We start from the raw sequence: 23154 nt of genomic DNA on the forward strand, positions 1-23154 counted from the left end.
TTACTCCTAGTCAGGGTACCATACGGGGTGCCAGAATCGAACCCAGGTAAGCTGCATGCAAGGCAAGTGCCCTACCTACTCAACTATCTGTCTGCTCCACTAAAGTTAATTCTAAGTGAATTAAGGACCTAGAGATTAGACCAGAATCCATAAAATACATTTAGAAAAAAAGCAGATGACTTTAGGATCTAGAAAGTCACACCATCTACCTATTTTTATTCTCCGTTCACTCTATCTGCGTGTCTGATCTCCGATACAGTGACCTATCTTTTTATATATTACCCATTCACCCTTAGCTCATTTTGCTGATTTGTTATGCCCTAGTGAGGTCATTTTATGATCTTGATTATTTGCCACTGCTTCTGTCCTCAAGCATTCAGAAACAGTGCAGTGTCTCTCAGTCTCTACTGCAGTTAATTAATTCTTCATCTTCAACTTGCAATCTTCAGAAGTATACCAATTAAAACTCAGTGCAAGTCAGTAAGAAAAAAATAAAATGCTAGCTCATGGGGGCCAGAGAGATAGCATAGCAGGTAAGGTGCTTGCCTTGAAATTAAGGTGTTTTCCTTAAAATTCCACCTCCTGAGGTCCAACAGGAGTGATCTATGAGTGGAGAGCTAGAAGTAAACCCTAAGCACAGCGGGGGTTGGCCCAAAACCAAAACCAAAAATTTTCTTTTAAGTGCCAGCTCAGAAATTCAGAATTTCAGTTTATTACAAAAATTAAAAAAAAACACATTAAAACACCAAGATTAAGAAGGAACAGTCTGATTTTCATAAAGATCATGTTACTGAAATGAATTTCTCTCTACCTTCTCTTTTTTCACCTGTCACCATGTCTCAAGTGGCTGTGGAATCACTCCACAGTTTAATATTTGAAAATAAAAATTAATGACAAGGTGCATTGTTTTGGATTTTTGCAAAGCTCTTTGATGCTAGTGAGGTAAACAATCAGGAAGGGGGCCTTAACAAATAATTAAAATAAAACAACGAAACCTTTAAATCTAGATGAGATCTACAGTGAAGTTGCCCTATCCTATCCCTGGCTGAGGTTCAAGATTCTCAAATGACCAAGCACAGATATGACCAAACTCGGGGTCCAACTCAAGATCACTTTGAGCCCAGGAAGCTGCACTTAGAACTTGCCATCTTGCCCCTACGTCAGGGCTTTATGAAACCCATTTCCTTTAGTGTGGCAACATATTTCTTCATAGCTCACAGAGACCATAAACTGACAAAACTAGTCATTGATCTTCACAACACACAAGTAACACCAGACTGCAAAAGTCACAATGGGAAAGCAACACAGAACCTCACCATGCTTAGTGAATGAAGATGGTAGACCTGAAGAACCAACCAATAGTAATCAGCTATATAACTTCTCTGACTTTAGAGAAGAAATGTTGAGGATGTTTTAGGAGTTCAAAGAAACAATGGAATGGACTGCCAAAAAAAACACAACAGGATATGAGAACAGAAATGAGGAATCTACAAGCAGAAATGACAGAACTAAAGAATTTGGTAGGTGAAGTGAAAAATTCCCAGGAATATCTCAGCAAGACGGTAACAGTAAGCTGAAGACAAAAATCAGTGAATTTCAAGATGCAAAAAAAACTTAGGGAATTCATAGCCTTGAAACCAGTTCTGCAAGAGGTGTTAAAATTGCCCCTTTATTTAAAAAAATTAATTTACATGGCGATGCACAGGGGTAACTCCTGGCTCTGCACTTAGGAATTACCCCTGGTGGTGCTCAGGGACCTATCTGAGATGCTGGGAATTGAACCCGGGTCGGATGCATGCAAGGCAAACGCCCTACCTGATGTGCTATTGCTCCAGTCCCAAAATTGCTCCTTTAAAGAACGGGAAATTTCCCATCATGTGGCATCAAGTGACTAATGATATAGTTGTTTACTAGATTAACAAAGGTTAAAAACAGTTATTAATCATCACATATTGATTTTATTGATTTATTTTCTGATAATCCTATTTGCCATTTCCTTAAGCTTTATTGGATCAAATAACATGAAATAAATTTCTATGTCTGCTAAGGGGATAGGCTGGGGGATGGGTAGAAACCCGGGGATATTGGTGGAAGGAGGGGGACATTATGGTGGGATTGATGTTTGAACATTGTATGCCTGGAACAACTCTATTATGAACAACTTTGTAAATCGCGGTCTCACAAAATATTTCTGAAAAAATAAAGTTGGGAAAAGAAAAAAGTGGACTGTTGCATCGCTGTAGTAGTTACGTTACGCCTTAAGAAGAAAGATGGGGGCTGAAACAATAGTACAGCGGGTAGGTCGGTTTCCTTGCACGTGGCTGACTCGGGTTCGATTCCCAGCATCCCATATGGTCCTCTCAGCACCACCAGGGGTGATTCCTGAGTTCAGAGCCAGGAGTAACCCCTCTGCTTTAAGAAGAAAGAGAAGATTCAGATTGAGGAAGCTTTGAAGTGGTTGGAATAACAGGTTTTTGTGCCGGGTTAGTAATGAGGGGAAGAAGTAGCTAGTGATGCCCTGCCTACACAGGCACTGTAGGACTGGCAAGTTAGTTGACTGAGGGGTGGGAAGAGATGAATTTAGTTTGGGATTAGTTGTGAGGAAGGTTACGATTTCTAGGTTGTGGCTTCCAGTAAAGGAGTCGGATATTTGGGTTTTCTCAAACGATTTGTGGTTTTCTCATTCACTGTGGTATCTCCAGGTCCTCACACAGACCTTGCTTAATGACAACCTGATATATAAATCTGGTCCTGGCTTTTGTATCTGGTATTTTATAGACACGCTCATTTGTTACCACCCAGAGACCACGCTAACTGTATTTGTGGGACTGCATTTGGCTTCAAACTCTCACTAACTGCTCTACGGCCAAAGCAGCGTTCTTGGGGGAAGGCTACCTCAGAGTTCATCATGTCCTGTAACATTCGAAATTCATTCTGCAGAACCGCTTTCCACATCATCCAGCATACCTAATAATCAAAATATGTTTATTACCTTCATGGCCAGTCAGGCTGATTTAAGTGGGCTGCGAAGGGCCCGATCTCCTAATCCCACCCATCACTTGTGAAGAGACGTCTTTCACAAGCTCCCTTCCCGCAATTATCTTTTCGAGTCATCACAAGTGGCCCTCAGGTGCCGCGGGTTCGAGCGCCGAGGCACGGGGCGGTGCTCCAGTCTGCGACCCAGCTGACGCCACATAAGCCGAGATCACCTCACGCTCCCGCGGTGCAATCACAGAGCTCGGGGCGGCCTCGGGCCATCCCGCCGCAACCTCCTCCCGAGATCCCTCCGCCAGGCTCCTCTCGACCCCGTGTCCTGGCGCCCCTGACTAGGGGAACAGAGACGTTGGCAACCTGCTCTTATCTGGGGACGATCTCTCCTTTCGCCTACGTTTGCTTCCGTGTCTGTGCCATTTGTGTCACAGGTATAGACTGCTTATTCCGGACCATTCAAACGGCGCAAGGAGACCTCAGCATTGAGTGGGGACCTACTTAAGGGGCGTGGCGGGGCGTGGCCTGAGAGAGGCCCGCCCCCGTCCGTGACGCGCCGGGTGGCGCGCGAGGGAGCCGGGAGCCGGGGGTGGGATTGGCTTTAGTAAGAGACCTGGAGGCCGGGGCCGCCCCTATCGTCCATCTTTCCCCGTCGAATTGGAGAAGCAGCGGCGACCTCGGCCTCCAGCGTCTCCGGAGAGCTGAAGTTGCAGCGGCGGCGGCTTCGGGATGGTGTTGCTGGGCTTATTGCAGGCGGGTGGGTCGGTGTTGGGACAGGCGATGGAGCAGGTGACCGGTGGCAACCTTCTGTCCATGCTGCTGCTCGCCTGCGCCTTTACGCTCAGCCTCGTCTACCTGTTCCGCCTTGCTGTCGGTCACCTGGCCCCTCTGCCTGCCGGGGCGGTACGTGCACACACATCCCCGGCCTCTTCCCTCCCGCAGGGGGCTAGGTGCGGGGAGGCAGTGCTCCCTCCGGGAGCCTTAGTGGTCGCGGGGACGGAGATCATCGCGGCGCTGCGGTGGCTGCGCTGGGGACTGGGCGGGCCGGGGTGAGGGGAGATGTGGCGGGCGGGGGGGGGGGGGAGTGGAGGGGGTTATGGTGGCTTGAACTGTGGCTGTCGTGACTTGTCGAGGCCTTTCGGGCTTTGGCTCTCTGCTGGCCGGAGTCTTGCTTGAGGCGCTTGTGGTCCGTCGTGATGGCTGTGCCGGCCACAGCACCGGTGGCTCCAATGATCGATCTGCCGGACTGATGGTTGGAGCTCCAAGGGCCGTGCTGCTTGGCTACCCAGGCCCTGCTGACCGTCATCCTAATGGCCGCCCTGTTCAGTGCTCCCTGGGCTGAGGCATTGGCCTCATGGCACTGTATTTCAAGAGTGCAGTGTATTTCAAGGTTGCAGTTTGGTAGAGGGGCAGTGATTTAGAGTGCTGTCCGAGTAGTATATTTGGTGAATGCATCCTTAATCACTCACCCCCAAGTTGCCTTTAATCTTGAACGACAGTAGACTGTTTAAAGACTCTTGGCCAGGTGGTGAGTGAGCTTGCCTTGCACGCGGCGGACCCTGGTTCTATCTCTGGCACCCCACTTGGTTCCCCAGAGCCCTGCCAGTACTCACTCCTGAACTCCAAGCCAGGAGTCAGAACGTAGCACTGCTGGGTGTGGCCCCGTTTTCCTCTACCGCCCTCTCCCATAAAATAAAATAGTGTATGTTTGAACCCTCGTAGGCAGCTGATATTTTTTCCTACCCTTGGGATTTGGGAGTAAGTTTTAGTATTTGGAGTTGGTTGTTACTGTCACCTAAGTGAGTTTTTAATGCTCCTTATTAATTTGTAATCATCAAAGATCTGAGGAGTAGTATCCTTTTTTCATGTTTGCAAGTTTGGTTTGCTGGAGACTCAGGGTTGTAATCTACAAGTCTCATTTGGGGTCATCCAAGGTGTCTTTTAAGTCCTAAATAGTTCCTGCCACTCTACTCTTTAAAATCAGTGGATCTAGGCCATTTGCAAGGAGAAAGTATCAGATGTGTTCTATTTACTGATTTAAGTAATTTCTTAAATATTTGTTATATTTTGAGTTACTGTTTATCTTTTTCTATATTTTCTATGATATTAAAACTAAAATTGAATGGTAGTATAAGTGGTGTAGAAAATAGAGTTAAGGAAGCCAGAGTTATATTAAGAATAGTGTACACCATTTATAACTATAGTGTGCTGTGTTTGTCTACTTATTTATTTTGCACCACGTTTTGAATTTCTATTTACTTTGGTTACTTTTCAAAGATATTTACAAGTTTAACTGTACTTTTGTGATAACTTTATTTTGGGGTAACTTAGTATTATTGGAAAATTTTATTTGGTCAGTTAAGGGATTCTCTTAAAATGAAACATTAAATGAAAGTAATTATTTTCCCTTGCAGAAAATTCCACCATACATTTCCTCCCCAATTCCATTCCTGGGACATGCCATAGCATTTGGGAAAAGTCCAATTGAATTCCTAGAAAATGCATATGAGAAGGTAAGCCTTTCAAATCGTTAGGGAAAAAAAAAATTAGAATTTTTCCCTATATTCTCCTTAATGGCAAAAGATGAGAAAGTTCTATCTTAAATTCTATCTTAACTGTAATTTAAAGTAGATTAAATTGGGCAGATTTAATTAAAAGCTGGAGGGGTCTTGGAGACTCTCCTTCCCATATGCTGAGGCGACTGACTTCAGTTCCATTTGTTCAGCCACACAAAATTATGGCCACTAAGACTTTGCCCTTCTCTCCAGTGAATTTTCTTGTACCAGTTTAGCCATTTTACTTCACAAATCCACTATTTCACCTCCAGATTATGAAATTGGGTATCCTGTCTTTTGAACACAAAAACTTAGTCTTTGTTCAACTAAACATTTTTTATATTATGAGAGATTCTAGTCTATTATCTCATTTCATTTTTCTTGATTTATCACTCTTATTTATTTTCCTTTATCCATTTTGGGCCCATGATCCATCATTTCAGATAGACTCTTTCCATTGTCTTAAACTTCTTTGCCCCTGGATCACATCACGATACTGGTAAAATCCTAATCTTGGATGGGAGTGATACTGCTTGTCCTTTTCTTTTTCCTTATAGCAGATTAATTCCTTCCTAATTTCCTCATTGTCACCTTTGGAAGAACTTGGAACACTGTTCCACAACCCTATTCTTGTGGTTGATTCTCCCACTCACTGCTATGACTAATTGCTACCTCCACCTTTCTAGACTTCTGACTCTTCCTACCCCTTTATCAAAACAGACAACTTACTTACCTCCTATATAAAGAGATTACATACCATCCAATGGGAACTCTCTTGTCTTTTTAATTTCAAACATACAATCCTTATAACTATATTATCCCATTTCTTTGTTTTACACTAGTAATTATAAGGTAACTTACTCTGCACTAGTAGTTCTTTCATTCAGTGACACTGATTATGCCATTGAAGCTACACAGAAATCCTGTCTGGTACATCCATTTTATAGATGACAAAATTGAGAATTACTTTATAGAATGCTAGCTAGTGACCAAGCATGATTTATATAAGATTTGGTTTCCAAATTGTGCCTTTAGTAATAATATTAAAAGAAAATGCTTTATTATAGTAAGTTACTTTAAATTTGTAGTCTCTAATAAATAGTCATTGTATGCACATAATATACACATTTATTGCATATATATACACTATATACACATATATTGTACACTATATATGTACACATATATTGTACACTATGTACACTATACTATCTACCATAATTTACATATGTATACAGAATTAAAATTTTAGAGTAGTTCTGTGAATTATTGTTTTCTGGTTTTGGTTTTGGGGCCACACTCAGTGGTTCTCAGCTTAGAGTTTGGAGTTTGCTCCTGATGGCAGTTGAGATCAAACCCAGGACTCGTGCGTGCCAAGCATACCCGCCGGCCTGCTGAGCTCCAGCCCTGTATTGCTTTGGACCCATACTTAGCAGTCCACTGAGAGGCTGCTCCCAAAGTTGGTGTTTGGAGACCACTCCCTGCAGTGCATGGGGTACTATGAAGTGCCAGGGATCAAACCTGGGCCTCTTGCATGCAGAGCATGAGCTCTAGCCCTTTGAGCTCTCTTCCTGTCCCTAGCATAGGTACTGTTTTAATGCCCATTTTATAGGTAAAGATAAAGGGAAACAAAGCACTGAACATTAAATTTCTACTCTAGAACTAAGGTCACTTAACTACTAGGTGAAAGAGCTAGGAGTTGCACCAGGCAGTCTAACACAAGAATTTTGTCACTGATTCTTGTATGCACTGTCACCTTGATTTTATTATACTATTTTGTCTTCTATTGGAGGCTAAACTGCGTTTCCTTTTTTGTCTCTGGAACCTTAGAGAGACTTACATGACTTACAATAGGAACTTAAATTTTTTTTTTAAAGCATTGCCAAAGGTTCATTTAAAAAGACCAAAGTCTTTACTTCTACCTCATCTCCTGTCCAGGTCTCTCCCCTCTTAATGCGCTGTCTGTGTGAACTATATTTCAACACCACTTGGTCTTTAGTCTAGTCTGGCTTTCCCTTTTCTAGGTTATCTCCATGTCTTAATCCAATGAATGAACTTGTTCTCTTAGCTGTGTTTGTGGCTAATGACTATTCTTCTTGTGTTTTCTTTTATCTTTTTCTTTTTCTTTTTTTCTTTTTGGGTCATGCCTGACAATGCACAGGGGTTACTCCTGGCTCTGCACTCAGGAATTAATCCTGGCGGTGCTCGGGGGACCATATGGAATGCTGGGAATCAAACCCGGGTTGGTCAAGTGCAAGGCAAATGTCCTACCTGCTATGCTATCACTCCAGTCCCTTATTTTTTCTTTTGTCCTATATCTTTGATTGTTTCTTTAACTCATTTATGGGTTCATGCTTGACCATTTGCCGTTAGGGTTCTCTTTGTTTGGTCCTATGCCTTAATTATTTTCTAGGGGAGTTGGTACCTCCCTTCAGCTCTAACTGTGGATAGATGTTACCCAAATTAATGTTTATGCCTGAGGTCTTATCTCCAAGCTTCCAGCCTGGATATTTAATTTTTACATGATTCTTAGTTGGTGCAACTTTTCCAAAGTCAGATTTTTGATTTTCTATTCTCCAATCTTAGTTACCCTGTTCTCATGATTATTCTAGTGTTTTTGATTGTTTTTTTTGGTCACACCAAACAGTGCTCAGGGCTTACTCTTGGATTTGTGCTCAGGGACTATTGGTGGTGTTGGGGAGTGAGTCAGGGTTGGGCACATGCAAGGAAAGTGCCTTAACCTCTGTGTATCTCTCTGGCCACTGTTCTTCCCATTTTGTTAGAACTGGAAGATTAGAATCCATTCCTGATACTTTCCTCTCCTTCTATCAGTCTGTTATAAGATCTACAAATTCTCCAAAATAATTATTACATGTCACTGCCCTGTACAAAAGTTCTTATCACTCAGTTTTACACAAGGCTTTAATTGTTCCTTTGGATCTTTTTGCTTTTGTCTCTTTCTTTCCCCGTGTAGCATCTAGAGGGATCATTTTAAATACACGGTGCTGTCTTTCCCATGCCCTTTAAATCCTTTATGACTATCCATTGTTTGCAAGGAGAAAGTATCCTGCATTCAACTTACGATGCACTATACATCCTAGGTTCTGCCAGTGCCAGCCCTCATCTTATCCTTGAACCCTCTCTTTTACCTCTGGGACTTTTGTTCGTATTTGGTCATGCTAACACCGTGAGCTTAGGTGTCTTTTGCATTCTTAGGTCTTTTTTTGGTGGGCTGATTTATTACAGAATCGCTTTCCTTTGTATAATACTGTCACATTTGCAATTTTATATGTACCCAAAGTAATTGATTATTTGTTAAGTTGTGTGTTTCCAGTAGACAGTTGTATTAATCATTGACAGCAGTTTTGTTCATAGTTATATCGCCACTACCTAATCTTTAATAATAATCAAAATATTGCAAGATAAAGCACTTAACATTTAGTAAGATTAATAGAAAATGAAATCATTTAATATTTCTGGGACAATGATAAAACTGATAACAGGGACCGGAGCAATAGTCCCTGGAAAGGTGCCTTGCATGCACCTGACCTGGGTTCAATTCCTGGCACTCCAGCTGCTCCCCGAGCCCTGCAAGGAGTGATGTCTGAACACAGAGCCAGGAGTAAACCCTGAGCTCTGCTAGGTGTGACCCAAAACACAATAAGAGGACAAAATAATAACCAAAATATTCATGGTGTCGTCACATAGCAAATTTTATAGGAAAGGCCGTATCTTCTGTCCCTTTCCTATAAATTTTATCTTTAACCAAAGGGGAGAAAAATGTGTTCTCAGAGATGTTCATTATGGAATTATCTATTACTGAGAAATGGACACATTTCCTATACATCCAGTAATGACAAATCTAAACATTACAGTGTCTGAAGAAAAATATTTTCAGTATAAACAACCAAAAAAGAATAGAAAGCTAGGTTAATGTTCCATTTGCAACAGGGTTGACATAACTATAAATTTGGACAGAATCAAAAGATGTGCATTGAGGTTTATGAATGTTTTCATTTTTAATTGCGTATTATTTTGTGATTTAAGGGGTTTATGTTCTTAGAGCTACATATTTTGTTAGAGACACTTTAATGACTGGTTCTTTTCTTTTTAGTATGGACCTGTTTTTAGTTTTACTATGGTGGGCAAGACGTTTACTTACCTTCTGGGGAGTGATGCCGCTGCACTGTTTTTTAATAGTAAGAATGAAGACCTGAATGCCGAGGATGTTTACGGCCATCTGACAACACCTGTGTTTGGGAAGGGCGTCGCCTATGATGTACCAAATCCAGTAGGTGGTATTATCTTGAAGAAAGACAAATCTCTTTATAAATCAGATAATTATGACTAGTAGTATATATATATATATATATTTAAATATAACAATTTGTTCTTTGATTAAGAATTTGAAGGGGAAAAAAAAGATTCTGAAGAAGGGTTTGGGTAGAATTAGGCCCTGGGTTCCATTTTTGATATCTAACCGCCTCCCCAGCCCTTCCCCTGCAATGCACAAAGAAATTTGGAGAATCACAAGATAGTATTGAGGAGGAGGAAACCCGCACACAGCTAGCTGATAGGTATTTAGTTAGTTGCTGACCCAGCAACTTTAGAGGACTTCTTTTTTTTGTTTTTTTTTTTTGTTTGTTTGTTTTGGTTTTTTAGGTTATACCCGGCAATGCACAATGCACAGGGGTTACTCCTGGCTTTGCACTCAGGAATTTCTCCTGGCGGTGTTCGGGGGACCATCTGGGATGCTGAGAATTGAACCCGGGCCAGCTTCGTGTAAGGCCTTACCTGCTGTGCTTTTGCTCCAGCCCCTCTAGAGAACTTTACAGAACTCTTTGTACAGGAAAGAGAATTAATAATAACTTAGCAGATTATGATTTTTAAGTGCATGACTTAAAAGCCCAATATTTCATTAGGAGAATTTCCTACCTTCCTGCCTGCCTGAAATTCTATCATAAGTGTTCTTCTGGGTTTGAAGATTGCTGTCTTCAGAACTTTGTGTCATTTCTTCTGACTATAAAAACAAAGGGCCAGTGAGATAGTGCAGGAGATTCCTGGCATTACATCATTCTCCGAGTACCACTGGGATTGATCTGTGAGCACTGAGATAGTAGTAGGCCACGAGCCTGGCCTAAATCAAACAAAAAACTCCAATGAAGTGAAAAGTGCTACAAGTAATGTAACAAGTCAGATAATTGATTGTTTTTTGGTGAGGGCTTTGGCTTTGAACTCCCAAACCAGTTAAGAAACAGTAGATAAGTACAACAGATAAGACATAGTTGTATTTGGAGGGAAGGAGAGTTGTGGCAGAGTATATGGGTTTCTTCTAAGTCCTGATAAATCCCACTGCTCAGATATAGCTACTCATTTCTCATAGAGCTTCTCTGCTTCCTAAAATAGAGACCATAGGATTCAAGTCACTAGTTGTCTTCATATGAACTTATTTTATTGAAACAAGATTATACGTTAATTGAAATCTTAGAGGTTATAGTAGAATGAGAATTTGTTGGGGAAAAAAATAGGAGACTATGTGAAGGAAAATGAAAATCACCTGGAATTGTAATGAAGTTTTTGGCGATAGTGTTGGTGGCTGGGTTAGGCTGAAAGATTAGAAAGTGAAAAAAGAGGGGCTGGAGTGATAGCACAGCGGAGGATAGGGCGTTTGCTTTGCACTCAACCAATCTGGGTTCAATTCCCAGCATCCCATATGGTCCCCTGAACACCGCCAGGAGAAATTCCTAAGTGCAGAGCGAGGAGTAACCTTTGAGCATTGCCAGGTGTAACCTTTGAGCATTGCCAGGTGTGACCCAAAAAACGAAAAAAAGAAAAAATGGAAAAAGGAGGAAAAAGGAATCCTGGAGGCAGGAGTGGGAGGAAGGCACATAAGAAAGAAGGCAGAAGTTGGGGCTCTTAATCATTTCTCTAGGGTCCGGGTAGGATGTGTCTTCCGCATGTTACTACTGGTGGATGCTTGAATGTTTCCCACATGTGATAAAGATTTAAAAATCCTTTAACTCATGAACAGTTTGTAACTGTCTCATGGTGACTTAATTAAAAATTAAAAAATGAAAATAAAAATCCTTTAACTTTTTTTTTAAATCCTTTAACTTTTTATTTTCACATTTTCAAAAGTTGGTTTTCTTTTTAGAGAATGGTAATTAATAACTCAGTGGGTCCAACAAAACCCATTGAGGTAAAACAAAATTGTATTTTAATACTTAATTTTTATTTTTTTTTAAGGTTTTCTTAGAGCAGAAGAAAATATTAAAAAGTGGCCTCAACATAGCCCATTTTAAACAGCATGTTCCTATAATTGAGAAAGAAACAATGGAGTACTTTAAAAGTTGGGGGGAAAGTGGAGAAAAAGGTAAGCAAAATATTCTGGTTTTGTATTTGTTCTGTTTTTTTCACTTTTCTGTGATTAGAAATTTAAGAATATGTGTGTGTTATATATAAACTAAACTACAAGATACTGTAAAAGCACCTTAGACTGAGAAAGGAAAATGTTACTATTTCCATGGAATTAAAAGAACCTGAGAAGTGATTCTTGTTTCTTGCTTAGTACTACATGCCTATTAAAGTTTACTTATACAAAAATAGAGAAATTATTTCAGATTAAATTTTGAAGTAAAATAAATGTGAAACATTGCAGGGCTATTTTAAGATTATACATAAATTGGGGCTGGAGGGATAGGTAGGCAGTAGGGCGTTTGCCTTGCACGAGGCCAACCCGGGTTCAAATCCCAGCATCCCATATGGTCCCCTGAGCACCGCCAGGGGTAATTCCTGAGTGCAGAGGCAGGAGTAACCCCTATGCATTGCTGGGTATGACCCAAAAAGAAAAAAAAAAAGATTATACATAAATTTTCCCTCCCAACGGGCAAGTGAAGGCCAAATTTATTCACATATGTAATACTCTATCGAATATTATGGTAGCGTTTTACTCCATGAAAAAGACAATTTATTAAGGTGTGGCTTATTCTTAATAAAAGTTAAATTTCAGCCATTTTCAATAGAAATATTTTATTTTTATTTATTTTGGTTATTTATTTATTTTGGCTTTTTGCGTCACATCTAGCAATACTCAGGGGTTACTCCTGGCTCTGCACTCAGGAATTACTCCTGGCTGTGCACGGAGAGACCATATGGGATGGATTGGCCACATGCAGGGCAAATGCCCTACCTGGTGTACTATCACTCTGGCCCCTGAATAGAAATCTTTTAAAATAGAGAGCCTGGCAAGCTACCCATGGTGTCTTTGATATGCCAAAAACAGTAACAACAAGTCTCACAATGGAGACGTTACTGGTGCCTGCTGGAGCAAATCGATGAGCAATGGGATGACAGTGAAAGTGACAGTGATATTATCTTTAGATAGCTTTTGAATATTTCTGTGAATCCAGTCTTTATATTGGACTTCATTAGGTGGTGTTTTTATAGTCTGTTGCCATCTCCATATTAGGAAACAGCCTGGGAGCTAAGACCTCTGGATCTTCAGCTTTCATGAAAGGTCTAGAAATTTGATATAAGTTGTTATTAATCTCATTCCTCCCATTGTTGTTGTTGTCATGGAAGGTCTCACACCTGACTGTGGTGCTCAGTTTTTAGTTGCATTGCCCCCTAGGGTCACACACTTTAGATGTGGGTGCACACACTTTGCTGTGTCAGCTAGCCCGGCCAAAAATCAAACTCCCAGCTCATGCCTACAAAGCAGCACTCTAACATGGAGCTATTGCTGACCTCTGATTTTATTCACTCCACCTAATATTGATGTGAAACATAATTCTTACCATAGAAGAAGCTGAGGTAAAACTTGATAATAAATTCAAACCAATGAGACATAATTATAGCACCAAGAACAAAAAGTACTTGCTGGATTTTTTTTTTCCCCCCATTGGTAAATCATTTTGAAAGCCAAATAATAATTTGAAGTTCATTTAGTGACCAGAGTGTTAAAAAGTAGAGCATTGATTTAATATTTTTTATTTATTTGTTAATTTATTTGACTTTTAGGCCATATTCTGCACTTGTAGGGGGCTATTCCTGGCTCACTGTTTGGGGTTTGTTCCTCGCTCTGTGTGGAGGAGCTAAGATTTACTTTCTGTGCGTCATTCTTACTGCTAAACTTTTATAGTCTTTACTGAAATAATGCAATTGTTAATTTGATATGGTAAATCTGCTTGAAACATAGATCAAAAATTTTAATTGTTGGGGCCGGAGCGATAGCACAGCGGGTAGGGCGTTCGCCTTGCACGCGGCAGACCTGGGTTCGATCCCCGGCATCCCATATGGGTCCCCCAAGCACCGCCAGGAGTAATTCCTGAGTGCAAAGCCAGGAGTAACCCCTGAGCATCGCTGGGTGTGACCCAAAAAGCAAAAAATAAAATAAATTAAAAAAAAAAAAAAGAAATTGTCTTTCTTACACCACAACATTCTAGACACACAACTCCACTACAAAAATAAAATTCATTATAAAAAAAAAATTTTAATTGTTAAGAAAGTGAGTATTTGGAATCACACCCACTGTATAGAGAATTGAACCAAGGCCTCCTGCATACAGATCATGTGTTCCTCTGTGTTGAGATATCTCTGACTCTGAATAGTTTTAAAAAAAATTAAATTAATTTTTGGGCCTCATAGGCAGTGCTCTGGGGGCCAGTTCATGCAATACTAAGCCACCGGGCTGGGTGGTTCAGTGGTAGAGTGAGGGGCTGCATCACTGCTCAGGTTCAGTGATGCTGTCAGCTGCTTGGGTTTATACCCAGTGTTTCTCTGCGGGGAGGGTCATTTTGAATTTTGAAAAATTATTCCTTCCTCCCTTTTTTTCTTTTTTGCTTTTGTGATGACTCTAGTTCACACATTTCTGTGCTTCAGTTATCTCTGGGATTGACATTGAGTGTGTGGGGTGGTACCAAGATTTGAACTTAAATAACATGCTGTACATAATGTTGTATCACTAGAGCTGCTGCCCTCCAGCCTATAAACTTTTGGGGGGCCATACCTGGTTTTGCTCAGGGCTTACTTCTGGCTGTGTGCCCAGCGCTCCCTCCTGGTGATCCCTGGGGGACTACATACAGTGCCAGAGTTTGAACTAGGGTCGGCCTTATGCAAGGCAAGCACCCCAACCCTTGTATGATCCCTCCAATCTCATTATAGGTTCTTTTGATGGTGTGAACAGGATCTTTGTACTTGAGTGTTTATCCAGTTTTTCTCTGCTATGTTTTTGTATCTCTAAGAAAACATTATTATTTAAGTTTTTCTTTTTTTTAATCTAGATTTGTTTGAAGCTCTTTCTGAGCTTATAATTTTGACAGCTAGTCATTGTTTACATGGAAAGGAAATCAGAAGTCAACTCAATGAGAAGATGGCACAACTGTATACGGATTTGGATGGAGGTTTCAGCCATGCAGCCTGGCTACTGCCAGGTTGGCTCCCTTTGCCTAGTTTCAGGTATGGAGAAGGAAACTAAGCTCGATTTATTTAACTGTACTGATACATTAATAAAGGTAAAAAACATAAAGTGGAGGTTTGTGAATGCTCATTAGTCTCTATTCAAAGCAGGTATTTTTAATATAGTGAACTCAGTTAAAAATGATACTTCAGTTTATTAAAAAGTAATTTATTTCATACCATTAAATAATATATTTCTTCTGTTCTTAGTATTGCTGCTGATCCTTAAGAATAGTATTAAAAATGAAGCAGGACAGGAATTTTTATGAAAGGGCATGATTAGAGGGGGTAGATAGTGAGATTATTGGCTCCCCTGCACAGTGGCTGTGATTTCTATGCAGCTGCCCATGAATGAAGGCTATTATATCTGCCTACAAGAGGATAAAGTGAATAGTTCGCTATAGCACACTAACATTGAACCTGTAATTATAGATTAAAGTAGAGCAAGCTCTCTACTTTAAAGCTTACAGATTCAGAGTCTGTTTGCTCCTTACTAGTATTTTTGTGCCCTCCAAAACTATGTTATTTTGCAGGTTAAAAAGTAGAATGGAATACTATATGAGTTAGTCAATATCCTAGATTTCAGTAATTCTAAATGCTGTTTAGTCAAACCTTAAATCTTGGATAAGAGCCACAGTGACTCCTGCTCCAGTAATTTGGTTAAAATTGGAATTTCATGGTTAATTTAAGAGTATTCTATTTTCTGGTGAACTGGAAAATGATTTTAAAGAGAGTCATTTGTGTTTTTTCTAGACTGTTAATTAGAATACAGGAAAGAATCAAGATGTTTATATATGTTTATATATGTAGATATATATATACTACATATACACACATATTTTCAAAATCATTTGTTATTAAAGATTGTTTTATGCCATATCCTATTTTCAAATAAATTTGATGCTTAGAAGCATTGTTTTAACTTTTTAAATAATTTTATCTAATTCTAGGCGCAGAGATAGAGCTCATCGAAAGATCAAGAATATTTTCCACAAGGCAATTCAGAAACGCAGAAATTCCCAAGAAAAAATAGATGACATCCTCCAAACTTTACTCGAGTCTACTTACAAGTAAGATCTATTCAGATCAATATTAAGGTGAAACCATAAATTACACATTAGAATATAGATAAATAATATTTCTCGTTAATAAGTAATGATACTAGAAAATTAATAATCTTTGGAATTTTTTTTGGGGGGAGCATAGTTTGGGCTACTCAGGGGCTACTTCTGGCTCTCTGCTGGGGATAGACAAGTACCTTGACTTTTATATCTCTCTTCAATTTCTAATCTTAAGTTGTTTCTTTTTTTTTTTTTAAGGGAATGAGATAGAAGTTAGATACTGGGCCTTAGTAAAATCCTGTTGATGGAGTGATGAAAAGTGTTATAATAAACTACAAAAAAAAAATTGTAACAAAAATATCTTTGTCTCTTTTCCCTAATGGGAAATGAATTATATGACTTGTGATGGCCAAGGAGATGAGAGCATTATGCCTAAGAGATTTTCTCATTAAGAATCCTTAAATGTTGGGGGCTGGTGTGATAGCACAGCAGGTAGGGCGTTTGCCTTGCACGCGGGCTGACCCGGGTTCAATTCCCAGCATCCCATATGGTCCCCTGAGCATCGTCAGGGGTGATTACTGAGTGCAGAGCCAGGAGTAACCTCTGTGCATCGTCAGGTGTGACCCAAAAAGCAAAAAAAAAAAAAAAACAAAAAAAAAAACCCTTACATGTTGAGGATGAAAGACATCTGCCAAAATGTTAATGTGGGTGTGTTCATTCTGCAGAGATGGGCGTCCTTTAACAGATGATGAAATATCGGGCATGCTTATAGGACTGCTCCTGGCAGGACAACATACCTCCTCAACTACTGGTACCTGGTTGGCCTTCTTTTTGGCCAGAGACAAAGCACTTCAAGAAAAATGTTATATAGAACAGAAAACAGTTTGTGGAGAGGACCTGCCTCCTTTATCTTATGACCAGGTTTGTAGATCTTTAGTATCATTATTACCTCAAGACACTTAGTATCAGTGGTTAATTTGTACAAAGAAATCGTTTATATAGTATTAATTCTTAGATTAATTTGACTAGTTATTTCATTTTTAGAAAATTGTCCGTAAGCCATCCTGAAACAGCCTAACATGGTTGCTTCTTGACATTAAACTTTTTCAGTTTGTTTAGGTTCATTTGTGGATTCTTGGGGTTGTTTCCTTAGGACTCTTTTTCTCTGCTTCAGTCTGGCACCTGAAAAGAGTAATATTATGTTTGTTGTATTTTGTTTTTTGAAGTCAGAGGCCTCTGAATTAGTTAGAATTCTGCAGGCCCAGAATGGCCTGTGCATTTAAAATAAAAACAAAGCAAAAACAAGTGATAGTTTTTTCCCACAAGTTGCCTTAACTTCTCTAGTAATTTTCAATGGCTTGTTTCCACAGCTAGTGTAATGTCAGGCTGTTTGTTACCAAGCCTGTTGTGCCTCTAGTGAGAGCGAGAAAAGAGCAGTATAAGTTATATACCACATGCTATTCTCACCAAGCTTTTTTCTTATTTATTTTTCCTTCAATTGTTACAGATATTTGGTTAAATAACCAGAATTTTGAAAAACTAATAATTTTCACTTATATCGTTTTTATTTTGGTGGCTTCCCAAGCAGTGTTTAGGGAGTCCAGGCCGATTCTTAGCCAACGAGGCTAGTGGTTCAAAGTGAGGGCCTGAGAATGTGGTGTTGTCCGGGCCCCGGCAGCACCCGAGCGACCACTGGGGCCTTCGGGCCACACCCAGCAGAGTGCTCATGAGGCTGGTGGTGCCAGGATTGGACTTGGGTCAGGTCCATGCTCAGCTGAGCTATCTCCCAGCTCCTATTCATGTCTTTAGACTAGTGAATGTTTGCAGGTCCTCACTGATCATTGTGATCTCTTACTGTTCTCATGCCCTCATAATCCTTATTGATTGTGTGGAGAAATAGAAGATATTTCAGTAAACTTGAGCCTGCTACATCTGTGCCAAAGTCCTTGTGTAAGTTTTCTTTGTTTGGGGGCTGTTCTCTGGTTGAGCAGTGTGGTGATCATTTGGCACCTGGGATTGAACCCATATATATGCAAGGCTTAGGCTCTCGCCCTTTGAGCTCTCTCCCTGGTCCCAAGGTAGTCTGTGATAATCTGTAAATTTTAAATAGGTGTGTATATTTCTGATGATTAAGTACTTGCAAAATTTGAGTATATTTTTTCTTTATTAGCTCAAGGATCTAAATTTACTGGATCGCTGTATAAAAGAAACATTAAGACTTAGACCTCCTATTATGACCATGATGAGATTGGTCAAAACTCCTCAGGTGAGTCTCTTCTAAATATTTCTTCATGCCCCAGATTTTATTTACCAAAGTGATAAAATCTGGTAACATCAAGGAAAAATAATTTTAGTTACAAAGGCAGAATTATTTTTACATAATTTTCAATTCTTTAATTTGGATACATAATATGGTTTTACATAATTACTGATAATATGTTATTTTTTAGGATTTAAAAAATAGAACTTTTAAAATAATGTGTTGTTTTTCAAAATTTAGCCTGTGTTTAAGTATATGTCAGATTGTGAAAGGCTCTTTGTTTCCCCTTTCTACCAGTGATTGAACCTAGAATCTCACACATAATTTTGTGTTTCACCATTGAGCCATATCCAAGCCCTAAGAGGCTCTTTTAAATCTCACGCTGTTTTTGACACATTATGCCCTATAAATATACTCTGCGCCAATGATGAGTCACTTGGGAATCTTTGAATTAAAGCTGTATTTTTATGTAGTAAAAAAAGACAGTAGAAATAATACTCTTTAGCTTTTATATATATGTTTATCTAATGTATACCAATACCTTATACTGATCTGTTTATATGGTAGAATATTTTTAAACTATGTAATAATGTTCATCTTATTTGTAGACTGTAGCAGGGTATACCATTCCTCCAGGACATCAGGTGTGTGTTTCACCCACGGTCAACCAGAGACTTAAAGATTCATGGATTGAACGTCTGGACTATAATCCTGACCGTTACTTACAGGAAAATAATCCAGCATCAAAAGAGAAATTTGCCTACGTACCATTTGGAGCTGGTAAGATATTACATTTGAGTTTATGATAACATATTTGTCCCTATAAAACAAATAGCCCAATTGAACCTTAATTTTAAGTATAGTCCCTTTCCTCATAAGGACATTCCCACAAGTCTTTGTAAGGGTATGATTTTTGCAAGTTAGAAAAATAGGTACTAAAGGAAATAGTTCTTGAAATCCTTATATAAGCTCTTTTACCATTTAGTTTGTGTAGTTTTTATTATTTAATTTTTATTTTTCTTTTTGGATCATACCCGCTGATGCACAGGGGTATGATCCTGGCTCATGCACTCAGGAATTACTCCTGACTGTGCTCGGGGACCTTATGGGATGCTGGGAATTGAACCCGGGTTGCCACGTGAAGGCAAACACCCTACCCGCTATGCTATCGTTCTAGCCCCTAGATTTAATTTTTATAGCTCACTGTTTTGAATTGTTTTAAAAAATACTGAGCAGGCGAGAGAGATAGTACAGAGGGCTGAGCAGGCGAGAGAGATAGTACAGAGGGTAAGGTGCTTGCTTGCCTTGCATGGAAATGACCTGGGTTTGATCCCTGACACCCCATATGGTGCCCCAAGCTTTCCAGGAGTGATCCCTGAGTATAGAGCCAGTAGTAAGCTCCAAGCATTGCCTCGGCTTAGTGTAGCCCAAAAAATACACAAACCTGGAATACTCTATTTTTGCAATCATTTAGATTAAATATCGTATTACCAATATTTCAGGAAAGATGAAAATACTTTCTTGAGGTTTTGTGATTTGCTGTTGACAATGGCTTCCTGTGTACCTAGTTCTAACACCGGGGTGGAAGAATAGTGTAACAGTACAGAGGATAGGGCACTTACTTTGCACACTACTGACCTGGGTTGGATCACTGACACTTCAGAAGGCACTCAGGCCTGCCAGGAGTGATATCAGGAGTAAGCCCTGAGCACTACTGGATATGGACTGAAAAAACAAAAACCGTAATCCAACATTCCAACATCCCTACCCATCACCAGTGTGCCTATTTCCCTCTCACAAGAACTCCAGTGTCCCTTCCCTTTCAACTATCTCCCCACAACTTGGTTGTGTGACTCAGTTCTTCCATTGGCTTGCCTTTGGTTCTTTGTTGCTACCTTGCTTTTTTAAAATAAAAAGCCTTATTTTAAATTTTTAATTTTGTCATTGGTCACAGTTTGCTCACATACCATATTTTATTGCATACCATTTGTTATCTTTCATCACAAATTGTCACAGATTTCCTTCCAATATTTTTTTTTTACAAAAATGGGGTGTGCCAATTATATGACACTGAAAAATTGAGCCAGCATTACTGAAAAAACAAATAGCAATAATCATGCACTGAAATATGGTCACAGACAGACCTTGTTGTAATGTTTGCACATGTACTTGCTGTACCCTTTTTTTTTTTTTGCTTTTTGGGTCACACCCAGAGATGCACAGGGGTTAACTCCTGGCTCTGCACTCAGAAATAACTCCTGGCGGTGCTCGGGGGGGGACAATATGGGATAATGGGAATCGAACCCAGGTCGGCCGTGTGCAAGGCAAATGCCCTACCTGCTGCTGTGCTATCGCTCCAGCCCCAGCACACTTTCTTTTGTGTGCCAGGGATTGAGCCTGAGGCCTCACACATGTGAAACTGATTGCTGAACTACAGTCCCCAGCTAAGGAGTTTTTTCTTTTTGGCCAGCTATTTACTCAGGGCTATTTCTTGGCTCTATGGTCAGGATCATGGTTGTGCTCGGGGAGCATGTGGTGTCAGGGATTGAATCCAGGCCTACCACATGCAAATCATATGTTCCAGCCCACTCAGCTATCTTGGAAGGTGCACTCTTTAGCTGATGCATCAAGATAGGGTTGTACTGCTCATCTTGGGTTGCTGAGCGTCACACATGAACATGCCAGAAGTTGCATTTCCTGGTCATGTTTCTCCTTCCATATCTTTTTAGTTGTGGTACTTATTTGGGGTTGAATCCTTTGTAGCGCTTATGTACCTTTGTAGTGTAACTGGAAATAACTTCCAGCACCACAGATAAGACAAAACAGATTCTTGGATCAATGCATATGAAACTAGTGTGGATTGAATTTGAGATTTGATACTTAAAAGGCAGGATTTCTAACCTCAGGGTCCTATGATTACTTTGTGATTGTGCTGTATCTGTGTTGATGCATATGTTACATAGATAATTCGGTTTTTGTAATCTATTTTTTATGAGTTTAACTATTGTTCTGTAAATTAGGAATTTACAGTGACTAGGGTTAAGATCTCTCTAGTTGCTGCTAAAAAGAATTTATTCCTTTTAAAAGTAAACCAAAGCTTTCCTTAGTTGTTACATGTGAATATTGAATGACATGTAAATTCAACTCTTAAATTTCATATAAATTGGAAAAGTTGTCATATAATTACATAAGTGTAATTTCCCTTAAAAACATGTGAGAAATCTCCTAGGATTGTTTTGGTTTTATTTTGGCTCTGTGGCTAGATCAGCTGGTTTAGGGATCGATCAATCCTGGGCTTCCTATTTGCAAAAGTATATTCTTAGTCTGTTGAGTCATTTCTCTGTTGAGCCGTCTCCTTTACCCTCTTCTGGGATTTGTATTAACTATTTACCTTTTGTTTTACCTGAAAAGAAATGTAATCTTTTTACCCTCTCTGATCTATTTGCTGTTTGCCTTAACTATAGAGGAATTTCAGTTGGTATTTAAGAAAAAAATTTTTTTTTTTTTAACAGGACGTCATCGTTGTATTGGAGAGAATTTTGCCTATGTTCAAATTAAGACAATTTTGTCTACTATGCTTCGTCTATATGAATTTGATCTCATTAATGGCTATTTTCCCACTGTGAATTATACAACCATGATTCACACCCCTACACACCCAGTTATCCAATACAAAAGAAGGTCAAAATGAAACAGGCTGCAAGGAAATAAAAAGTGAAACATCAGTGTTATCTACAAAAGCATTGGAAGAGAATGAAGTTTACAAATGACTTACAGTGTGCTACTCTTTTTTGAGTGTGGAATTTAAAATAGGCACCTGTACCTTCTAGTTTTTATATTAACTGGTTTCATCAAATCTAATGGTATTTCAAAGATTTCCTAAAACCTTTATACTGGACATTTACAACATGTGCTTTCTTTATAGACATCAAGCTCATTAATATTGCTTAGAGAAATATTGGAATTGGTAAATTTTAAATTAATACAATTTCCAAGTATTTTAAGAGGATTTGGAATATATGTTCATCGTATTCAAATCTTAGATTTAACAAGACATAAATATTTGGGAGCCATAGGTTATTTATTCATTTGCTTGGTAATGTGTGTGTATGTGTGTGTGTATGGAGGGATAAGGAATAAACTCACATTTAAAGCTTTGGATAAAAGAGTATATTATGTGTTACATGATTCTTAGCAGTGATGAAGCATTGTGGTAGAAAAATGTTTTATATTTTAACTGGACGCATGATTTATAGGTAATTGAGATCTATGGCTGACTTAACTATATTTCCTAAAAATGATTACTAAGAATTATTCATTCAACTCGGATCTAATTAATAAATACCACATATTTACCCACCTGTTAATTATATATCTGGTTCTGTTGGGTCATGTCTGTGCAAAGTCCAAAAGGACATGCCTAAAAGGCTTTTTTTCTCTTAGGCTCAGAATGGTTCCTTGCTTCCTCTTGAGAATCCAGATAGGATTGTTTCTATTTGTAGTTTCATTGATTAAAACATAATTTAGGTGAATAAGTTTTCAAGCAAATATATACAATATGAGATCAGGATACTTTGATTTTTAAGTACTAGTATTATGATCAAGTCTCTGGAGTACTATCAGTGGTAACATTCTGTAAAACTGTTTAAAAGCAACTTACGATGGGGGAATTGACTGGATGATTCCAGTAATCTGACCATTAGTCTTTTTACTGTTGAGGCCAAATATGTACATTAGTTTCACTTAAAGGTTAAGGGGACTAATGTGAAGCTCTTTGTAAAGGCAAATGTCTGCTGTTAAGTTTTCCATATTAAACTTATCTTTGAGAAAAATA

At 39.3% G+C, this 23154-nt stretch overlaps 1 protein-coding gene across 2 annotated transcripts; it reads left to right on the forward strand.

The window, feature by feature from the left end:
- The first annotated feature begins 3302 nt into the window (after nucleotides 1-3302).
- Nucleotides 3303-23154, forward strand: LOC101554364 (lanosterol 14-alpha demethylase). 2 transcript variants are annotated; one of them, XM_055121196.1, is made up of 10 exons: nucleotides 3303-3422; nucleotides 5403-5501; nucleotides 9658-9834; nucleotides 11790-11916; nucleotides 14825-14999; nucleotides 15950-16069; nucleotides 16786-16981; nucleotides 18231-18326; nucleotides 18929-19100; nucleotides 21833-23154. In XM_055121196.1, the coding sequence occupies exons 3-10, from the start codon at nucleotides 9682-9684 to the stop codon at nucleotides 22009-22011; spliced, it is 1218 nt and encodes a 405-aa protein (XP_054977171.1). In that variant the 5' UTR covers nucleotides 3303-3422; nucleotides 5403-5501; nucleotides 9658-9681; the 3' UTR covers nucleotides 22012-23154. The 2 variants fall into 2 exon arrangements, with proteins under 2 accessions (XP_054977171.1, XP_004602228.1); XM_004602171.2 differs by lacking the exon at nucleotides 3303-3422 and adding an exon at nucleotides 3553-3891.

This window comes from Sorex araneus, chromosome 1 (genome assembly GCF_027595985.1).
Source record: "Sorex araneus isolate mSorAra2 chromosome 1, mSorAra2.pri, whole genome shotgun sequence".
In the NCBI taxonomy this organism is placed as follows: domain Eukaryota; kingdom Metazoa; phylum Chordata; class Mammalia; order Eulipotyphla; family Soricidae; genus Sorex; species Sorex araneus.